Source organism: Camarhynchus parvulus, chromosome 2, assembly GCF_901933205.1.
Source record: "Camarhynchus parvulus chromosome 2, STF_HiC, whole genome shotgun sequence".
Lineage (NCBI taxonomy): Eukaryota > Metazoa > Chordata > Aves > Passeriformes > Thraupidae > Camarhynchus > Camarhynchus parvulus.
This window is the reverse complement of record NC_044572.1, coordinates 21,306,990-21,328,409: the sequence shown is the minus strand read 5'-3', so window position 1 is coordinate 21,328,409 and position 21,420 is coordinate 21,306,990. Positions and strand designations below refer to the sequence as shown.

Sequence of the window (21,420 nt, the reverse complement as noted above, 5' to 3'; positions counted from 1 at the left end):
TTAGGGTTTGTAGTCTAACACCTGTACACTCAGACCTTTCCATTGCTTATGCTTATGACAATATGCAAACTGCAAAGATTTCCTTCTTGGCATACAAGTTGGTGTCTCTCGTGTTTGGTCTTCCTTTTCTCTTCCAGCCCAAGGGGTTTTATGCTCTCCTGCCCCACTCCGCTGCATCCAAATCACCCACAATATTCTTGGCCACTTCTGTCTGTATCTTGAGATTTTGCTTCTGCCTTGACACTAACTAGGAAACTACTAAGCAGATAAGTAAAATTACTGCCTTATCAGTACAAGAAATTATTTGCCTTGAATTTGAATTTGTCTCATGCTTTGGCCTGTCATTGCAACCCATCATCCCATTATGAAAATTCCATTCCTCAGAATGTTTTCAATTACTTTTCCTTTTTAGGATTTCCATTAAGTAAAATAAAACAAAACCTACAAAATCTTTTGGCCTTCTTGTCTATGTCCTTCTCAGAAAATGCTTATAGTAATCTCTTCAGACTTTTGTTCAAAGTAGTTCAATGTAGAAGGATCCTCACCAGGAAGATTCCTCTTCCCAGGAGGTCCATCAACTGGAGCTTAATTTTCAGTGGTTTCCTGTAGTGTCAAAGAATCTCTGGGACTGCCTGTGGCCATGCAAGCAGGTGACTCTATGAGACACCTGCCCTCACTTTCTCAAGTTGTGTGGCTGATCTCAGGCTACCCCAAAGATCTGAAGAAACTTATTCTAATTCCAATCTCCAATAATATGACCCATTTGGTTCTTCTGTCAAGGGTCAGACAGGAACTGCTTCAAAATTAAAAGAGGCCAGGAAAGCCCCCCTCTACAGAGAGGCTGAAGATTGAAATACTGATCTTCCATAGGATAAACTTTAACTTAGTAGGTATTTTGAAAATACTAAAGAAATTTGCTTTGGTTTCTTTGCAAAGCCATAGATCCAATATGAATTTCAAACAGTAGTAGTTTTCAATTAAAAGCTGTTATTTATTCCTGGTATATGTTTATGATGTTGATTGCTTTGTTTTTATTAGGACAGTTTTTTATCTAAGTATCAATATTTGGATTATTTTCTTTTAGTTAAATATTTGTAGAACTTATGAATTTATGAGAAACACTAAATTCCTCTGCAAGAGTATCCATAACTGAACATTCCTGGATTTAACACTTCTCAGATTTCCTGGGTTGTTTTGTCATGACATAGGGACAAAGAATGACAATTGTGGAATTTTTTATCTCCAAACCCATTTTTTATCCTTATCTAGTGTTCATCATCACTTATTATGCAGTTCTGCTTTTGTCCAAAAACAAAGCTACCATCATTCCATCTAATGTGTAAAATGATTTATGAGAGGCTGTCATTGCATCCCATCATCCCATTATGAAAATTCCATTCCTCAGAAATGTTTTCAATTACTTTTACTTTTACTTTTTAGGATGATACTTTTACTTTTTAGGGAAATCTTTAGAATTAAAATAATAACTTTAAAGCATAAGTTTATTCCAAACACACTTTCCTTGATATAAATTGTGATATAAACTGGTAATACAACCCTTATGCACTCAAGATGAGAATCGGGCTGACAAAGTTGTCATTTACTATGCATATATCTTTATGTTTTAAGTAGAGAGGATTCTAAAAGGGAGAAATAAACTGATCACATTATAGATTGGAATTCTCATTAAACTAGTGCAGCTTCTAATGAAATCATAGTGATAAATGGAGTCATTTTCTTTGAGTGACATAAACCCCAAGTTCTAGCATAATTAATCTTTTAGAAAAACAAATTGCTACTTTTTCAAAAGCACAGTTCTGCCTCTTATTACACCAACAATTTCTTGTTCAGGTAAATAATTTGGTTTATGTGCTGCTTATTGGGACACATTCTGGTAATTGAATAAATTTCCATTTGTTCCTCTTTAAAATTCAATTAGATAAAAATCAGTAAATGCATCTGGTTTTCCCTTACGTTTGCGCCAGCCACCATGGGGTTCCCAAGATCACAAACCACCATTCTAGTTTCATTTTCCATCTTGTAATCACAGCTCAACACACGCAGGGCCTGCAACAAAAGGACACCAATATAGAGGTCAGAGATCACAGTGAAATGGATCCAGTTGGGAAAGTGATGCCTTTTTGACTGTGACCTTTCTTTTGATTTCAGACACCTGCTCAGAGCACTATCAAAACATTTAGTTGGTTATTGTCAGACAACGGGGGAAAACTGATGCCAGGGAAAAACAAACAGGATAGTTTCCCAGTACCTTAAGAACAAGGATGAGATCACTGTATGTCTAGTTTTACCATACTGCTTTGTTGTTGTGAATCATTCCTATAGCCATAATGACTCAACAGAGAAACAAAGAGTAGACAAAACTAAGTGAGAAGAATAGGTCTCACAGTAATTACAGATTCAATCCAATCAATTACAAATCCATCACAAGAAATCTCTATAATGAATTTCTGACATTGGCAAAACTTGAGTAGGGATCAATTCTAGATCTTTGTTTTCCAATCTGTGGTAAAATACTAAGAATGTTAAATACTTCCATAAAAACAACCTGTTATGTGTGTTTATATATTAGCAACAAAGGTGATAGATTTTCACATTATCAGATATAAAGTTTTTTGTTGTTTATAGCAATCCTTATCACTAGTAATATCATCTGTAAACAAAACAAACTCCACAAAAGGAGGTACAGCTGTAAAACAGTGCAAGCTAGGAAATACAGAATAAAGCAAAACGATAAAATGTGGGTGGTTTGCAATAAAATGCGTTGTGGGTTTTTTTTTTGTTTTCCTCTGACATCTTCAGTAAATGAAGGCATTTCCATGTATGTGCAGAAGTAAACCTTCTTCGTAAAAGCAGGATGCAGCAAGTTGCATTACCTTTCTGCTCATTTGTGATTCTCGCAGATGAAGCAGTGTGAATGAGCTCATGCCCTCTATATAAAAAGACCTGGGAAATCTCTGTACCAATTTGCCCTATCTGTAAAAGCCAGCATGGACATGCTGTCCTTGTAACTTCCTGAGATTAAAAGAAAAGACAGGGCATGTCCTAAACAGAGCCATGTGAAGCATGCCCTCAGCACACACCTCATGGTACGCTGACATTTTTACAGTTTGCTAGGAGGAAACAAAAGTTTGTTACACAGCATGTCCAGTGCACTAATAGCCTTCCCAAGCCCCTCTAGGGTTGGGAGGGAAGCATTTTTACATTCTTTCCAGCTGGTTAATTAGAGGTGGGAAGCAATGCATGAGAGAAAAGAGGGTGTTAACACAGTTGGAATCAAACGTGTCTGGAAAATTGTCCATTTGATCTTGATGTGTGGGTTTATAGTTTTGCTTTTGTTGGGGGAGAGGGGTTGAAATTGAAGTCTAAAAGTAAAAAATAACTACTCATTTGTATTAGATATTTGGCAGTTTCTTTAAAGATGTTGTACTATAGACCAACACAAAGTAAACCAGCCCTTATCACATATCTTTTTTGTCCCTCAAAGGCTGAGAAAATATGAGTTTTTCAAGGAGTTCTTCTGCAATCTGAAGGCTATGTTCCTAGACTAAAAATGATTAATGCTGCAGGATTTATCTGACCAGCATCACAAAAGCTAATTTGTGCAGTCTAAAGATGTGACAAAAGGTCAACCGTGGTAGAATGATTTCCATAATGAGATTTAGTGTCTTTGTTTTTGCACTGATCATGTTTTTGAGGTAGTTAAGTACAAAATAGGAAAATTAAAACCAGGCAGGAAGCTAGTAAGAGCTGAGATTTGTACACCTACTGTTGTCAGCATCATTACATTCACGTGTAACTCAGCCAGATGGAAGGGTTTGCCACAAAGCCCTTCTACCTGACATTGGTAGCAAATCACATTTCTGTAGCAACACACAGTGTTTTTGGCAGTCTTGAGCAGAAGTAAAACCCCAACAATTATCACATGTGCTCCCAGGGTGAATTTTCACTAGAAAGTGATTGGATGCTTTAAGTAATCCAGGCAGCCTACAAACTTGAAACTTTTTTGTGGTTGTAGTGATGAATTGATGCCACAACAGTTAAACACAAGCTGGCAAGTAAAAAACTTCCTTTTTCCTTTACCATCACCTTCAAATTTTAGTTAATGACGAAAATGGGATGGATTAGTTGATTTAAATGGTTGATTAGGGGATCTTCTGGTTCATGTATATTTATATATCTAGTTGATGTATGAAGAGTAGTCTTCGCCTTCACCAAGATCAAATCATGTCTCATCTAGCCAGACATAATGTACCTAGTCTAAGAATTTCCATATAAGAAAAAATGTTTCAGGTCTTTTTCTCATTTTAAGAGTGCCATGCTTTAGTTCAGAAGGGCATGGGGGAAATGGCTCAGAGCTTATCCACTGCAATACCTGTCTGGATGTGACCTTCACCAGTCTGCAGTTTCCAGCCTGAACAGAGGCAGTTCTGCCAAAATACGTGGTTTTGGTGTGTAACAAATATCTGTTAATGCTTTGTATTTGCCTGATTTACTAATTATTCCATAAGAATTTGGGTTCCAGCTTTTGCTACTAAGGCAGGATTGAGCTGTTCAATACGGGCAGCTTTACCATGGAGCAAAGGGTTATTGCACAGTGTTCAGGCAATGGCTGGGGGCTCAAACACACAGTCATGTTAGGGACTGTTGTGGTGTAGGAATGTACCATACAGCAGTATATATTGTCTCTGGATCTACTGCTGGAAATATGAGGTAATATACGTGGTTATACTTTCTTCATTGCAGCTAATTTCAGTAAATTCACAACTACTGCATATGAACAGTTACTGCAAGCCAATGGGTTTCCAGGAACCAGAGAAGCTGTGGTAATTTTCTCATTTACCTGGTTTCTGGACCTTCTAAGTTTTTCCACAATACAACTGGTGAAAAACACACTTGATTTCATTTAAAGTCATTCTATTTCAGTCCTCAGCTTTTGACTGAAAGAAGTGTCAGCATCTGCAGGAATCAATGAAGCTCCAAAATCATGTCCCTGACCTCAGACTTTAAAATCACACGCATTCACTTGCCTCTCCACTTGCATATGATCCCATTTCTGCAAAATGTTGTTAATCTTTTATGCAGTCTGTGTGCAATATTCTACAGGATCAGGTCTGAGATAAGAAGATAATGCCAACTGAGGCAGGTCAAACACTATATTGCACAAAGCTGAAGGGAGGAGGTAGAAGGCAAGTGGATTTTCAGTGAAGTTTTTGACTTCATCAGCTTCTAAGCGCAATTCAAGTGATATAGAATAACACAATACATTGTAAACATGAAATAAAGAAAAAAAGCAGAGCTGGACAGGAGCACTTAAGGTGTTTCTCTCTTAAGCACTTAATGTGTGTTTCTTTATTAGCTAGACTTAATCCAGAATAGCCCCACAGTAGACAAATATCCTCTATAAATACAGTCAGTTTGAAATTATGATAGTGTAATTGAATTATTTGATTCTACAGATATTTCAGTTCCATCTGAAATGTATCAAATTCCATTTCTTTTATTCTTGTCTTACTCTGCCTGATTTGTTGGCTCTGAGGAGGATCTTATCTCTGCCTTAATACCAGGAATTCTCCAGTTTGGAGAAAAAAGCTACACACAGGACTGTAAACATGGATGCAACCAAGAGGAAATGCAATCCTAGAGGCAGAGCTTTAAGAACATGATTGCAATAGGCTCTACCATAAATCTACCGGTCTGCTGAAATTGGTTTGCATTAAATTAGGTATATTTCAGGAGCAGTCACAGATGTCCCATTGTCAGGATATAACACAAACATAAAAATAAGAACTGGAATCCTGACTCCACTGCAACTGACATGAAAACTGTAATTTTCACCTCTAGTCCATGCCTCAAAAAGTGCCTGCAGATCTTTTTTCCAAATACTTTAGTGTTTACTGCATCCAGTGTTTCTGTTATCTTGTCAGTTCAAATTGCTCAAAGCTCTATAAGTTGAATGAATTGAGCCCCTCTCATTTATACTCATACTCATTGATATTATGACCCCTAAGAGTTTAGTCATCCTGCTAACAGAAGAATTTACATTTAGAAAATTTTAGAAGAAATTTACAATATCAAATTTTTTTCCAAATGAACATAGAAGTTAATATTTTAGTTTACTTAATGGAACGATAATATTGCAAAAAACATAGTTTAAAGAAATATACATTTACCATTTAAAAACAATAGGAAGAATAAACTTACTTTCAGTGCCATTTGTAATCCTTGTGAAACTAGTCCTTGAAATGCAGAAAGACACTAAAAATGATGTAGCAAGTAGGACTAATGTTTTGATCCTTCTCTGAAATAACATGATGATGTCTATTTGAATGAAGTATAAAAAGCAAAGAATATGAAATAAATTATGTGTGTGAGCAAGCTAAGTAAATGTGGAGAAAGGGAAGGCAGTTTTTTATCTACAAGGATTCAGAATTGAATTTGTCAGAAAGGCATTTTTATCTTCCCCAAAATCTGAAAAGAATGAAGTAGTTGTATTGTGCTTCCTGGGTTTTTAAAATTTTGTCTTCAAAAGAAAAAGTATTCTAACTTTAAAACTTCTTCTCAACCTATTCTAACTTCTCTTTACTCTTCCAAAGCACCCAGATCTTTCCTTCCTTTCTCCATGAGTCTATTGTGTTGGCACTATAGAATGAAATTTTTCCCATAATGGTAAAAAGCTCTGAATGATTTCCCTCTGGTCCAGACCAGAGAATGGTTTGGATTGGAAGGGACCATAACAATCATCTCATTCCACCCTCCCTGTTGTGGAGAGGTCACCTTCCACTAGACCAGGCTGCTCCATCCAACCAGGCCTTAAACATTTCAAGAGATGGGGCATCTGTAGCTTCCCTGGACAACTTGTTCCAGTGCCTCACCACCCTCACAGCCAAGGAATTTTCTTAGTATCTAATCTAAACCTCCTTTCTTTCAGTTTGAATTCATTCTCCCTTGTCCTGTCACAACATGGCAGTGTAAGAAGTCTCTCTGTGTCTTTCTTTTAGTCTCCCTTCAGGTACTGGAAGGCTGATGTAGCCCAGGACACATTTGACTTTCTGGGCTGGGAGTGCACATTGACAACTATGTCCAGCCTCTTGTCTACTCCCACCCCCAGGTCCTTAAAATAGATATGTGCTAATACACGCTTGGGGTTTGGAATTAGTGCCTCCTCTGACACCTTGGTAACATCCAAAAGAATAGCAAAAGATTTCTAAAGAGGAACAAAGGAAAAAGGTAACCATTTGTAGCATGTTAAAGAGAACTTTAGTATTGTAGATTACAGTCCAAAAAAAACAGTGGCTTTGCTAGGAGAACAAAAGGAACAGGCAGCAGGAAAAGGCTGGTGTCTTGAAGATATATTTCTGAGAGGTGAGGTTGCAGAGAATTTCTATCATCTTTGATGATAGCATTACCTCTTCTTGGAATTTTTTTCAAACTAGGCTAGAAGCCCATTAATAAAGTCACTGACAGAAGGAGAATAAGGAAATACCTTGTAAGTTACTTTCAGCTTCCTTAAAAACATTTGCCTTCAGAAAGGAAATTAACTTGCTTTCTCCCACTCTCACCCTTGAGGCCCTTTTGAACATTCCAGGCACTAACAGAAAAAAGCAGGCTCATGTTGCAACAGCCTGGGAGATATATGTGCAGATGAGGCAATTCAGACTTGCTGTCCTACAGAGAATACATGAGCGCTCTGCTTGTTTGCAGGGTAGGGTTTCATCTTTGCTCTTAAAAAAACAAACAGACCCAAAAAGGAAAAACACTGAATGTTCAGTACAGCTCAGCAGGATTTCAGTCAACATTAGTCCTTCTGTGAACACTGGCACATTTTACATTTTAATTGCATTTTTGGTCCATTCATAACATGAAAGAATTGACAACAAGGGAAAGCAACTTTGTCAATTTTATACTGCAGTAATGTCCAACTATTCAGGATACTGGAGACTGGGACACCCTTAATAATGGTAAAACACTGGTGTGCTGTGAGGGGAGACAGCAGTGTCCAAGTGTCTGGGGGTCAGCAGGGCTCTGACAGGCGGTTGGTACCATGGGATCCCAGGCTGGAAGCACTAAGGGAATTTGGCACTATTACTTTCTGCTACTGGTATTGTTTACTGGTTCAAAATCTGAACATAGGAACTGTGAATAAGTATAGGTATGTGAATACCTCTATTCCTAGAAGAAATGTGACAATATTTGTGTAGTATTATAAAGAAGTTAGTGGGAAGGAGCTGGGTTAATGGGAATGAACCTGAGCTGGGTCTGAACAGAATGGTCCTGTCCTTCCCATATTTTGGAGGCCTGGCTTACCTTTGCCCTGAGCTGTGTAAGCAAGGATAGCCGAGAGTTGATGGAATCTCCCTTCCTGAAAAGAACCTCTTTATGTGCTGCTTTCAGCTGGTACAGCCTATGTAGGTTATCCTTGCTCTCAGTTGTCTCCTTTGAGATCACTAACATCTTGATTTTACTTTACCTTGTTGTTGCGTTCAACCCCAGTGTAATCTGCTTCGGGTGGAATCTTTATATGTAGCTCAGCTTCATAGGCTCCTTCCCCATCATTCCTTGGATTTATTATGAGCATGACACAGTTTTCTTCTCCAATTATTAGCTGATCTGTATCCCTGTAGAGAATACACTACTTGTCAGGAGTTAAAACATGCACAGTTAGGATTTACATTTGAATAAAGCAGAAGGACATTTTGCTCTCAGAGCATCTGCTCTGGAAAACACTCTGTGAACAAAAAATAAAACATTTTCTATAAAAATGACTGCATGAAAAAGTATACCAGCACCTGGGTAGAAAAGAGGTTAAGAGAAAACACCACTGTGGCCAAAATGGACTATCACAAAACTTGAAAGTAACTGGTAAAAAATTTCAGAGCCTGACTACTTTCTAAACAGCAAGAAGTATTTAGTGGAGGAACCACTTGCCACAGGGGTCTCATGAGCATTGTTTTCTGGAGGAGACAAAGGTGGTAATTATCTCATATCCATTGTAATACAAACAATGACAGAAATTCTCCTGAGACCTGCAATGGCACTGTGCCCTTGTTCACAGCTACAGACTGATTTGATGAGAGTCAGGTAACTCTCAGACATTCCCCACTTGTCCTGCTTGGCATATTTCTCCCTCCACAGGAGACACTGTTGCCATGTTTTGAAAATTTTATTTTGAGATTAATTTACTTCACTGTATATTGAATTCAGGAGAATTGTGTCCAAGTTCAAAGTCACTGGCACACTGAAATAAAAAACTTGAAATCTCCTATGAACAACAATTTGTATCATTTGTATCATCAGAACTCTAGTTCTTGGTTTTCAGAGAACTAGAGCCACTCTAACAAACACCTGCAAACTATATTTTCTAAGATAACCATTAAACATGATGAATGTGGTTTGCAAGTATATTTCTCCATTTCTTGGTTTTATAGCTGAAATGGATGCACAAATTAAAATCTGGAAGTCAAGTAAGAGTGATTAGCTACAGTAAATAACAGAACTGTGTTCTACATCATTCTGTTGCAACAGTTAGCAGTGTCTGGACTTTTTATATACAGCATAATATATTTTATTTCACTTACGGCACTGCAGAAAGTTGCAGGTCAGGAATGCATAAGTTGTCCTCCCCACAATCAACCAGAATGTAAGCCTGTATCATTGCAAAATAAAAAAAAATATAATACAGTTACTACATGCCTTAAAGTCCAAATCACTTCATTAAATATTGCTAACCTGTCTTAAATACCACTAGCACTGCTTTACTGAATTAAATCTTTTTATTCTTTCTGTAAGTTCCTTTTCATGTGGTAGTCAGAGGTTGGAGACTATTTAGATGGTCAAATATGTCCTTAGCAGAACAATATAATCTTCAGGCCCTTTCCCACACTAACTTGGCTTACATATTCTAGAAGGCAATCAAAACAAGAAAGTCTTGGAGATACTTGAAAGGCCTGTTGGTTCTAGTTTTATGCTCAATCTACATTTTGTATTAATTAAATCCCTGTCATCTAATTTCTGGCTTTCTCTTTTAAGGAAGATGACACGCATAATATTTGTAAATGCTTTCATGATTATATACAGAAAATGTGACATGCAAAACTCATACCTGCTCTGCTAGTGAGTTTTTCTGGTAATAGTTCAGTATTGGCTTCACAGTCAAACTATCTTCAAAACTGGACTCATCCAAACTATAATTGAAGTTTATATTGATGGGAGATAATTTATCTCTAAATTCTGTTTCATCCTGTGAGTAATAATCACATAATAAAAACCAATGGTTTACTATGATTATTTCAGTTGGTACAGTAAGACAACAGATTCAGACTCCTGAAGGTAAAGATGTAGTCTTTATTGAAGGTAAGACATGGTTCTTTGACAGATACTGGCCAAATTCTGGCTGCACGTGGTGTCATTAGGAAAGCAAAGTGACTCACCAGTAATTGGAATGCCCAGAACACATTGCCTCCACAGCCCCACATCTGGAAGAAGCTGGCTGAGCTGAGTAGACTCAGAAATTTTTCAAAGTATTAGCCTAAATGAAGCTGTTTAAGAGAGACACACAGAACCAACTCCTGTCAGCTACTGCCCTCCTTCCTTTTGAAATAGAGGTAGGGCATGTGTGGATTTGTGGAGGTAATACTGCTGGTTTGTACCATAACTAAGAATTTATAAGACTTAGCAATGGTAAAATTCAACCACCTTTACTGTCTAGATATGTCCTTACATAGTGCTTGAAACTTTGCCATTTCACCTCCCACTGCATTTCTTGGATCAGACTTGGAATAATCTACTTGAATTGCATGAGGTAACCCCACTTGCAAGTGAGGAAGTGTTGATCCTTTCTCCTTTACAACTTCAATTTCATAGTTTTAGTTTTTCTAAAAACATTTCAAAAAATCTTTAAAACATTTTTAAAACTGTATGAATTTTAGGCAAATATTTCTGGTAAGACTCCTTTAAAATCTTTTGAACCTAAATTGGCATGATATTTAACATGATTTGTTCATTACTGCACTGTGAATACTAAAAAAAAACCTAAAAAGTGATACCAAAAATGGAAAGCAATCTTGCATTTTTGTATCAGAAGATGCAGTATTTGATCAGAATTTCTAGAACAGTGTGAAATTAATGTATTTTTACACAGAAAAAATCTACAGTCTTCAAAACCAGTCTTTCTTTTCTACTTATATAGACAAAAGATGAGCCAAAGATTTACACAAGGAATTTTTCAAGGTAGCAGAATTCTCTGGACATACTGAAAATACAAATGAAATCTATCTTGTATCCCATTTCTGTAATTTTGGAAATTACTCTTCCTTTTCCAGTGGCTCCTTTTTATTACTATCTTTAAATCCCTGGTACCACTCAAACAACGATGAAAGTCCAAAATATTTCAAACAACTTACTCTGAGATAAACAAGGAAGTCCTGGCAATGGAGTTGTTTCTGTCTTTCTATCACAATGGAGAAGTAGTGATGTGACTGATGGTAATCAAAGAAGAGGGTCCTCTTAACAGCTCCTTTCTGTTTCAATGAATCTAACTGCAATTCACCTTTCAGCACTAAAGGATACAAATAAATAAATTAGTTATTGATTTAACAGAAATAAAACAGTAAGGAATTCATTCTGTATTATAATTAATTAACCTAAGCAAGTCTTCCAAGAAAAACTAATCCATGCTTTAGCTGCCTGTCTGTTTAAAAGTCCACTAGGTTTTGATCCAAATTATGCAGGATGTATAATTTAAGCTTTCTTATTTCATTGACAGATCATATGTGCACAGGACTTGTGTCCCTTTAATTTAATATTTTTCCAAAACAGAACATTCTCCAACAAGGTACATTCTTGGTTTTATTTAGAAAATGACTTAAACTGAAACAAAAATCCTTTAAGTGAGTAATAAAAGGTTTACATTTATACACACACACACACACCTCTCTCTCTCTCTCTCTCTCTCTCTCTCTCTAAATATATACATATATATATATATATATATATATATATATATATATATAATTACTTTCTTTTAAACAGCATTTTCTTGCCTTAGGAGGATCTCACTCATATTGTCTTTCCAAGTGTAGGAAAAAATACATTTGAAATGGAGCAGGAATAGAGTAAATTACAGCAATAGAAAATATTTCTTACCTATCTCATCTGAAATACTTTGACCTTCAAAATCTGCACAGACTCTTACAGTGAAGCTACATATAAAAAAAGGAGAAGTAATTCATTATTAGCAGAAAATGGACTGACCTGGGAATCAGCAGTTCCCAAATAATTTCTTTTAAGTTTTACTTCCATTTGCTTAAAAAGATGTTAACTGACATTGTATCTAGCTACCAATGATATTCCCTAATTATGCCAGGAAGTCTTCTAGGCTTCTCTAATAATCACAGAAGATAGCCTCTGAATACTTCCTGGCAAAGGTATGGAGAAGATTCTCTGGTCCCAGCAGTTCTTGAGTGAGTCCATGGAGATGACCCTTCTGACACTATTGCCAAAGCTGGATTTTTTATGCTGAAGTTTAGAAAACCACCTTTGCGAGAGGCTGTCTGCAGAAATACTTTCTGGTTCATCATGGTCAAATGAGAAAAATCTTAGAGCATATTGTCAATGCTCAAGCCCTTTTCCAGCAAATTAAAGCACTTGGGATACCAATATGTTCCACTGGCATTACTGTAAGATTTTCACTATTTCAACAGGCTACAATTAATTCCAAATACAAAACCAAAATAGTTTGATCTTTCTGGCATCAGACTAACCAAACTGTACTGCATTTAATTAGCCAAGTTTTGCAGAAAGTGGCACTTACATGACCTAAATCAAAGCACAGGGAAATTGGTGATTCATGTTCTTTATCTAGTATGCTAAAGCAATGTATTCTACAAAAAGCAACACAACATAAGTTAATTGTTTTTAATTTTCCTGTTCTGAATGTATAGCAAGCTCTTTTGAGCCTAGAAATACTCACATCACAACTTACAATTTGTAACTATTATACAAATGTCACCTCAACCATAGGAGAGTCCTTTTCCATAAGAAATACTTCTGTGCAAGACTGGCAACACCAGTTATACTCAACAACCGACAGGAGAAGCCTTTTATAGCTGTATTGGCTGATATCTTCTAATCTGAACTTTTAACTTATATAAAAATTAATTTAAAGAACACTAAAAAAGTAATGATTATAGACAAGTTTCACTTTGTAAGGAATCTATGCAAGTTTTATAAATATTTAACTGAATTGCATTTTGAAAAAGTTTTCACAAATTACTCTAGATGGTATGAGAAGCAGTATTAATTATGCCTGTTGATGCAATTGGCAGAGCGTACTTCACTGACAAGTGACAAAACAAGAAATCTGTCACTGGAAAGATGTTCTTGATTTTTGATTTCTGCTGTCATCTGCCACATAGACTTAGTTCTGCATACCATAATTCCTAATGAAATCCTGTATAATGTAACAAAATTGCTCAGGTGATAGATTCTTGCAAGTGCTTCTGGTTACCAATGATTCTTAATGAAAATTTTCATGGCTTCATAAAATGTTTTTGTTTGTATATGGAAAAGAAACTGTGGGTCAGCATTAAAATCAGCTTAAATTAAATAAAAAAAATTGCATTATTCATTGATCTTGATCTCCTCACTACTGTTATACTGTATAATAATGTTCCAATGCAGTGGATAAAAAACCACTAACATAACCTTTAAACCAACCCATAATCCCATTCTAATTGCATGTCTGCTCCCTCTGGCAGATGTAATGAAACTGCCACATCTGGCATATGTGTCACTCCCATGACTTTAATGGAAAATTCTTTCATTATTTCTTGAGGAACAAGAATGGCATAATGTCATTAATCTCTGCTAAACTGTAGCCTTCAAATAGTCATTCCAGTCCATGCAGAAAATGCAAATTTTTCATATTCCTTCTTCTTTACAATTATGAGTCAATACAGGAAGAACCAATTATTTCCAAATACACAAGGACAAAATAACAAAAATGAGGAAATCTTGTGTAATTGCACGAATGCAATTTAGACATCAGACTTCACAGGCCCCACATGTCAGAGTGTAAGAGAGTATTTCCTCAGATGTAAACTCAAGAGTTGCCATTGTATTAAACTCAGTTATCTTGCTTTGGAGGAGTCACAGAAATTTTGCCCTATCATGTTTAGAAAAAGGTTGTGTTCAAAAATGCAGCTTGGAATGCTTTACTTGTCAAACAGAACAATTTCAGTGTATGCTTTATTTACTGCAATGAACAGAATAATTCATAACACATATTTGATAACTGAAGTAATGTTCTCAAAAATTACTGTAAGAGGCAAGATTTACTCCTTCCACTCCAGGCAGAGCATGTCAAAAAGGGAATGGCAGAGCAAAAAAGCAAAAATCTGGAGTGGATAACCTCCCACACTCTGGCCACACAAGAGGAAAGACTATGGTTTTAGCAGAATTCTGCCACACATTTGTGATTTTGCTATTTAGTTCAGAAATAGTGCTAAAGACATCAAAGATTTCAATTGCAAACCTAGATGAATTTAGATTCGCTCATCACTCCAACAAGAAAATGCTGGGGAGATGTTGAGGGATGTTTTAGTGTCAAGAAAAAAAAGCAGAGGGAAAGACACACTACAAAAGAGGACAGGACTCTAAAGGATTTATAGAGATTTGAGATCTGACTCCTATGCACAGTAAGAAATAAAATAGCTGAGCTTTGGAGCTTGCTTGTAGGGGCAATCAACCAAACAACACAGTTAACAATCAAAGGAAGAAAACTCCAGCAAGTAAAGAAAAAATGGGAAGTAGTCCATCATCCTGAAGCATACAAACTTTTTATGTGTTATGAATCTCTCTGAAGAGATCTCTACATCACATTTATTCTGCTATGTCTGTCATCACTATGAGATTATGCTTTGAATAGAATTTGAATGTAGTTACAAAATAGAGGGAGTGCCTTCAAACTGAACACACGAGCTTTTCCTGACAATCTTGGGGCGACAAAGCAATTTGTTTAAAATAATTTTATGTTTTTCAGGTAGATAGAAATTATTTTTACAAGAACAAGACAATCGAAAACATTCCTCTTTCAAAATTACTCTCGGCACAGATGGGAGCAGTCTCTTCAAAAGTTAACCCAAATAAAATTACCTAATATCACCAGAAGTGGTGACAAGTTAGTTACCTATGTATAACATTTTCTAGACTGCATTTAGTACCAGAAAGAAATTATTTTGTTATGGCTACTCTAGCAGCTGAAAAAAAATAGAAAACTTACTTCAGGAAGTGAAAAGCAAGGCGTTAGCAGATCCTACCAGATGTCATTTGTCATTGCTAACGATTCCTTTAGCACCCAGGCTTGCAGATGGAGAGAAAGAATGGAAAATGCCTTAGCAGAAAGGCAGTGTAAGCTTTAATGTTCTGGGCTTCCATTCTGTGTGAGGCTGATACCCAACCTGCAAGGTTACAAACCTCCACGGAAGAGAAGAAGCTGTTATTGTTTACTAATGAACAACATTTAAACTGTTTCCTTTTTGAAGTACAATGTGTAAAAGCAAATCAATACACTTCTATTACGATGCTCTAACACTTGTCCTGCTTTTAGATTTTGTTAATGCCAAGTCTAATCCAGTGACCAGCCCAGAGTTTTAATGCTGAAGGCATCTCATGGCTAAGCTACATTGCATGGCCAGGCTGCAGGAGCACTAGGGCTGCTGGATAAAACAAGTGACTGCCCTTTGGATGTCTCTAGGGCTACTGAAGCTAAAACCTGGCACAGAGGTCTCCTGTACAGCACCTCAGCTGTGTGGGTGGCAAGTGACACAACCTGTCTACCCCCTCTGACCACCCCTGAGGAGTGAGGTATTCATCTTCTGACTCTTGGCCATATGGCTTTGCTGTTCCACCCATGGGGTCAGGCTGGCCAACAGTCTTTGGAAAATCTCACACAAATTCATCTCAACAACGGCCCCTAGGTCCACATCCATGTGGCACCAACCACATCCTCCTTCAAATTAGGTCAATGAGAAAAGAAAATACCAGCAGTAGAAAAGGAGCAAAAGTAGAAACATAGCTTAAATTATGCAGCTATGAACTGCTGAAATATTATTTTGGGAGTTTATATCTTTGACAGAAATTTTGTATTCAGCTTTTTTTAAAGTGTATGTAGAAATGTCTCATTTACTGAATCTAGCTGATACAAGACTATAAATATTTTATTACTATTTTATTAGTAAGAAATTTGGAGATAAAGGAACTACATTTTTTTCCAAGTATTTTTTGATAGTAGGAACTTGAAGATCAGAAATTTCAAGCTCTCTGCTTCTGGTTTTACTGGGTTTACAGAAGCCTACATTTCAAATCAGACATCCAAACATGAGAAGCACTTACAAAAAGATATAATCTACAAATATAAAAAAAGAAATATAAACATATATATACTATATACAAAATATATTCTACACTGTATGCTACAATTTTACTTTTTCTCATGGTTGGACACTTCTATGCAACTTTTGGTAAGTCAGGTAACTTCTGTCACTTATTGCTCCTGTACAAAATAGAATTAACAATATTCACCTTAAATCAGTGAGAGGTGAGTAAAAAGCTTTTGTAGATGCAATTTAAGAACAAATACATGAGGTAGCTTGAGGATAATCAGACCTCAATTGGTAATAAAAATACCAGTGCATAGATAAATTAGACCTCCTGACAGCTAGAGCCCAATCTTGAACATAACAAATCACATTATGTTCGAAAGAGGTTTTGAAAAATGAAAACATTTAATTAATTTACCTCCTTTTACAGATATTAACTTGCATCTTTCACACTTAGGGGAAAAATAAACTCTTTTTCCATATTCTTTAATACCCTAAAAGTTGCAGAATTTGTTACAGATTTGCTCGTATTGGGAACTCAGAAACAGCCACATTTTACACACAGCAGAGAACGAATTATATGCTTCCAGAAGTTCAGACAATTCTCCTTGAGCTGTGCATAAAAATGACTTTTTGTGCATGTTTCCTCTGCTGCTTCAGCTTTGCAATTTATATCATGGCAGAAATAATATTTTCCTAATACTTGGAAACGTACAATAATCCACATTATTCATGCACACACACTTCCTGAAGCTTTTCTGGTAGGAGGTTTCCTTTCATTCTAATTTTGCCGTGTCAGTCAGTAGAGTTTTATACAAGTTGCACAGCTGGCTAAGAGACACAGAAATCTGTCCCATGGGAGTGAGGAATTCTTTGCCTGTTGGAGTTTCCCTACTAATTGTTTTCATATGTACTATACAAGCTTATATCAACTAAGGAAAAAAAATGACAGTGTGGAAAATAGCAGCTGCTCTTCAGTCATTTCGTAACATGAACTAAATCTTTAGGGAACGTTATTTTAGAATAAAGCAGACAGAAATTAAATTATGCTCCTATTAAAGCTCTTGTAGATATGAACCAAACTCCTGGCTTATTGTAGCGGAGAAATAAAAAAAAACAAAAAAAAAATGTGTTAAAGGAGTATGCATTTCTTCCTTCCTTTTCTAAACAATATCTCAGAGCAAGAATGTTTTTTAAGAGAGCTTTTCTTCCTCTTGTGCAAAAAAAACACCTTTTTTCTTTCAATACCTGTTGTTAACTGTTACGGTTCCAAAGTCTTTTCTATTATGACATTAAGCATTTTTTAAAAGTTTTAAAATCTGGAGTGGTGAAACAACATAATTTGGATCGATGAACATGCTTCAACCAAATATCTGTATTTCATTATTTTTATATCTACTATTAAAACAAAAGATAATTGAATAAAAAAAAATCCAGAAGGCCAAAGCTTTGTAAAGTTCTGGGTTTGCATAGTTCCACCAAGTGCCTTCTACATTGCTCTGTAGATGGGCAATTTTCTACACTGGATGTAGAAATGAGGAACATGATAAAAAATATGAGAAGTCCATAAAGTGTAAAAGAACAGCTCAAGAGTGAAAAATCTCTTGACAACTCCATCCCATATGCTTTGGAAGCCCACATATTTATTGGTTTAAGTGTATCAGAGTTTAGTTCCTTTAAGAGCCTCCATGGCTCTTAAATAAAATGCTTCTCATGATTATGTTTTACAGTTCATATTTATCAATTAATTTTTAAGATTGTTTAAGATTCTCTTGCTGAATCTTACATTTGAGATGATTTTTAGGACTCATCTCCTATAAAGAATGTCTCCAGTGTGAGGAAATCCTCTGACCATCTTTGGTTTAAAAGTAGTGCAAAATTTATGCATTCATGTTATCTTCTGGAGTCCTCCTTTACACCTTAATATTGTTTTTGTCCAGCCCACTTCCTGGCAGGCTTCCTGCTTCTAATGTTTTTACATCTTAGAAATCTGCTCCTCACAGAGTCTCTGGAAAGACTTACTAGCATTTTATACTCAACTTGCATGTGTTTATGCTCTGTTTTGATTTTAGCTTCCTCATTTGTTATGATTTCCACTTTTAAACAGTATCTTATGTATTTGTAATAGCCTCTTTTGTCAACTGTTCCTGGGGTCCTTTCAAAGTGACTTTTTTCTAGTGCAGTAAATGTGCCTTTATGTAGGGTTATGTGCTATTAGTTGGCCTCCAAATGTCCTGCAAGCATTCTGTACTTGTAACTGATCTTAAATTGTTTTAATTAGCTTTTATGTTGGGTTGTTTTGTTCTTTTTTTTTTCTTTTCAAATTTAAATGCTACTGTGGTTAAGAGTTTCTCTTTTAAGGATGGTTGAAACATTGTCCTGTGTGATGTGCTAAAAAAAACTTTCCTCTGGCCAAAGACAGCCAGAAACAACATCCTGTGAACTTCTCTCAGGATGGCCAGCCAAATACCTTCTCTCTTCCACAAAGGACTAAGGTCTGTCTTTCTCCAAGAGAAAATGGAGGGCCACCAGCTCTGCATCACTTTCACGGTTACATTTTGTCAACAAACAGATGACTGTGTTTTGTGTTTTGTCCATTTTAGCTGTTTCATGTTTCATTCATCTAAACATTGCATATGACTTTGCAGCTTGCCCAGGAGCTGAGCATCCTCCTATGCAGAAGGAGACTCAGTGTATCAAAGGACTCAACTTCTACCTACCACAATTGGTTAGAGAACCTGCTAAGTACTGGAAAATACCCAAAAGATTTCTATGTAGGGGGGTTTTGTTGTGCTCAGAGCATGTTTCAGCATTCTGAACTTTGAAAACATTAACAAAGAGCTGCAATAAAATTAAGGAACAGAAGTTATCTGAAAAAGGGGATAAGGATATTTTTTGAGTAATCATCGACTTACCAGGCCACTAAAAGTTGAGAGTCGGGGAGCTGACAGGTTTTATTGTCTGGATTCACAATCATGGGGTTCAGAATAAGATGAGCATTCACTGTCACTACAGGTCTGGCTCTGGGAGACAGAAATAAGGTTCACCACATTCAGAAGGAGCACATTAGTACGTAAGTTGCAGCAGAGAAAACACTGAACTGAGTTGGCTGCAAAGAAGCCAGAGATGTAGGGTTACTTGGGAGAACACAGCTTTATAATGCTGCTCATAGCCAAAAGAACTTTTTTTTCCCCCATCAGAATCCTACTGAGATTCACACAAAAAAAATATCTCACGTTAACACATCACAGAAACAGTACCCTATGGTGAAGCAATAGATGTGTCCCAGGACTGAGGCAGATCAGACACATTTCATCACACTGACTTCTCTCAAAGGGACAGAGTTTGCCTTTTTGGGTTTTACAGCAGTCCTTTGGCCATCTTGCAGATTTATTCTGTACTGTCTCCATTAATAATGATATATTCCAACTTACAATGTCTGTTTCAAGACTCTTAAAAAAAATAAACATGATTTGGTTAAAGTAGAAGTTGGTGTAGACTATCTTGGGCCAATAATGAAGTAAACTCTGACATTTCTTGGAGACAACTGACTTTGTAAATCAGGAATAATCACCAGTAAATTGTGCTGAGTACATGAATATACAGTTCTGGTAACAGAAACCATCCCTCTGAAGCTGTTATTAAGGATAAGATAATCAATCTATAACTGCAAGCAGTTTAGAAGACAAATAATAACAAGTATGTGTCCAGATTCTGATTTTTTAAGACAGCAATACTGTTCACAGTAACTTACAAAATCACTGTTTTTTAACTTTCCTGATATTTTGATCCACATCTGAGCTTTTATGATTACTTCTTTATATTACTTTAGCAAGACATTAAAAAATAAAATTACTCTCTTCACTTTTATGCAACAGGGAAAACCTTTTTTTGCCTAGAAAATTTCAGTAATAAAATTCTATTTCAACAGTATGACAAGTTGCATATTTTATACATTCTGGCCATGAAATGGCCTCCTGCTATTCACTTTATTAAATTACATAGAACACATTTTATTGTTATTGAAAATACACAGTGGATCTAATTCTTCAATGTTTTATCCTGTGCAGTCACTCATGGCATTGCAAAGTATTTGCATGATTGTTTCATAGCACAGAAGGAAAATGAGGACTTCTCACTGCACCCACAGCATTAGCTGAGATAAGCCAACATTCCTGTTTTATAACATTCGCATGCTGTCACAAACATTCAGTTGGGAAGCAGAACATGCCTTTTCTCAGTCAGGTGCTGTTGGGAATACAGACAACAAGAAGCCAGACAGGAATCAGAAATATGACCACATGTTGTGGCAATGGATGGTGAATGCTTAAATGAAATGAGGTGTCAGCATGGCTGGACTAAGAGAACATAAGATTTTATGCAAATGTTTATGTATTTGGTAGCTTCAAATTTTACATCTAATCAAAAAGTGTATTTAGTGAAACTCCATAGTCAGCAACAACTTTTTGTTTTGTAAAGTGGGATCTTGTGCATTTTTTTTAAACTGAGGCTAAAAGTAGCAGTCTTTATTTTCAATAAATGGTTCATGTCTTAACATACACAATCTCTGAAGATTTGTCACTTTAAAATTTCTTAGTAACATCTATCCCCCAGGAAAGAAATTAATTTTCAACCCCATGCCTTTTAAATTTCTTATTTAAAATTAACTAAAGAGTCATTCTAGAAGCTGCTTGAGCTAAGTGTAAGCATGGAAATTTTCATTGAAAATTACAGGTTTTGAGCATGGGAAAAAAAACATTATTTCTCAAAAGAGGTTTAATTTATAATCTCTAATGACCACCTTTTACACACTGCAACAGGGAAATACGAATATGGCATTTATTAATTTTAATATCTCCCACCAAAGAAATGAAATATCAAATCCACTGTATTTACCACATACCTGTAAACAACTGCTTTTCCAGCTCCAAATGCACCCACAATTAAATCTGGAAAAACCAAAATGGTTTCAGAATAGCTATACAGTAATCTCTCACACATTTTTTTTCCATCATAAATTAGA

General features: G+C 36.1%; 1 protein-coding gene across 1 annotated transcript in view; it reads right to left on the bottom strand.

The window, feature by feature from the left end:
• Nucleotides 1-21,420, bottom strand: part of ITGA8 (integrin subunit alpha 8) — a 113,644-nt gene that overhangs the window by 50,092 nt on the left and 42,132 nt on the right. The window contains exons 14-21 of the mRNA XM_030944060.1: nt 21,301-21,346; nt 19,313-19,420; nt 12,163-12,218; nt 11,421-11,575; nt 10,121-10,258; nt 9,597-9,664; nt 8,489-8,636; nt 1,975-2,067 (exon numbers count right to left, since the gene is read on the bottom strand). Coding sequence (XP_030799920.1) covers nt 1,975-2,067; nt 8,489-8,636; nt 9,597-9,664; nt 10,121-10,258; nt 11,421-11,575; nt 12,163-12,218; nt 19,313-19,420; nt 21,301-21,346 — 812 coding nt within the window. The remainder of the gene's footprint in view (nt 1-1,974; nt 2,068-8,488; nt 8,637-9,596; nt 9,665-10,120; nt 10,259-11,420; nt 11,576-12,162; nt 12,219-19,312; nt 19,421-21,300; nt 21,347-21,420) is intronic.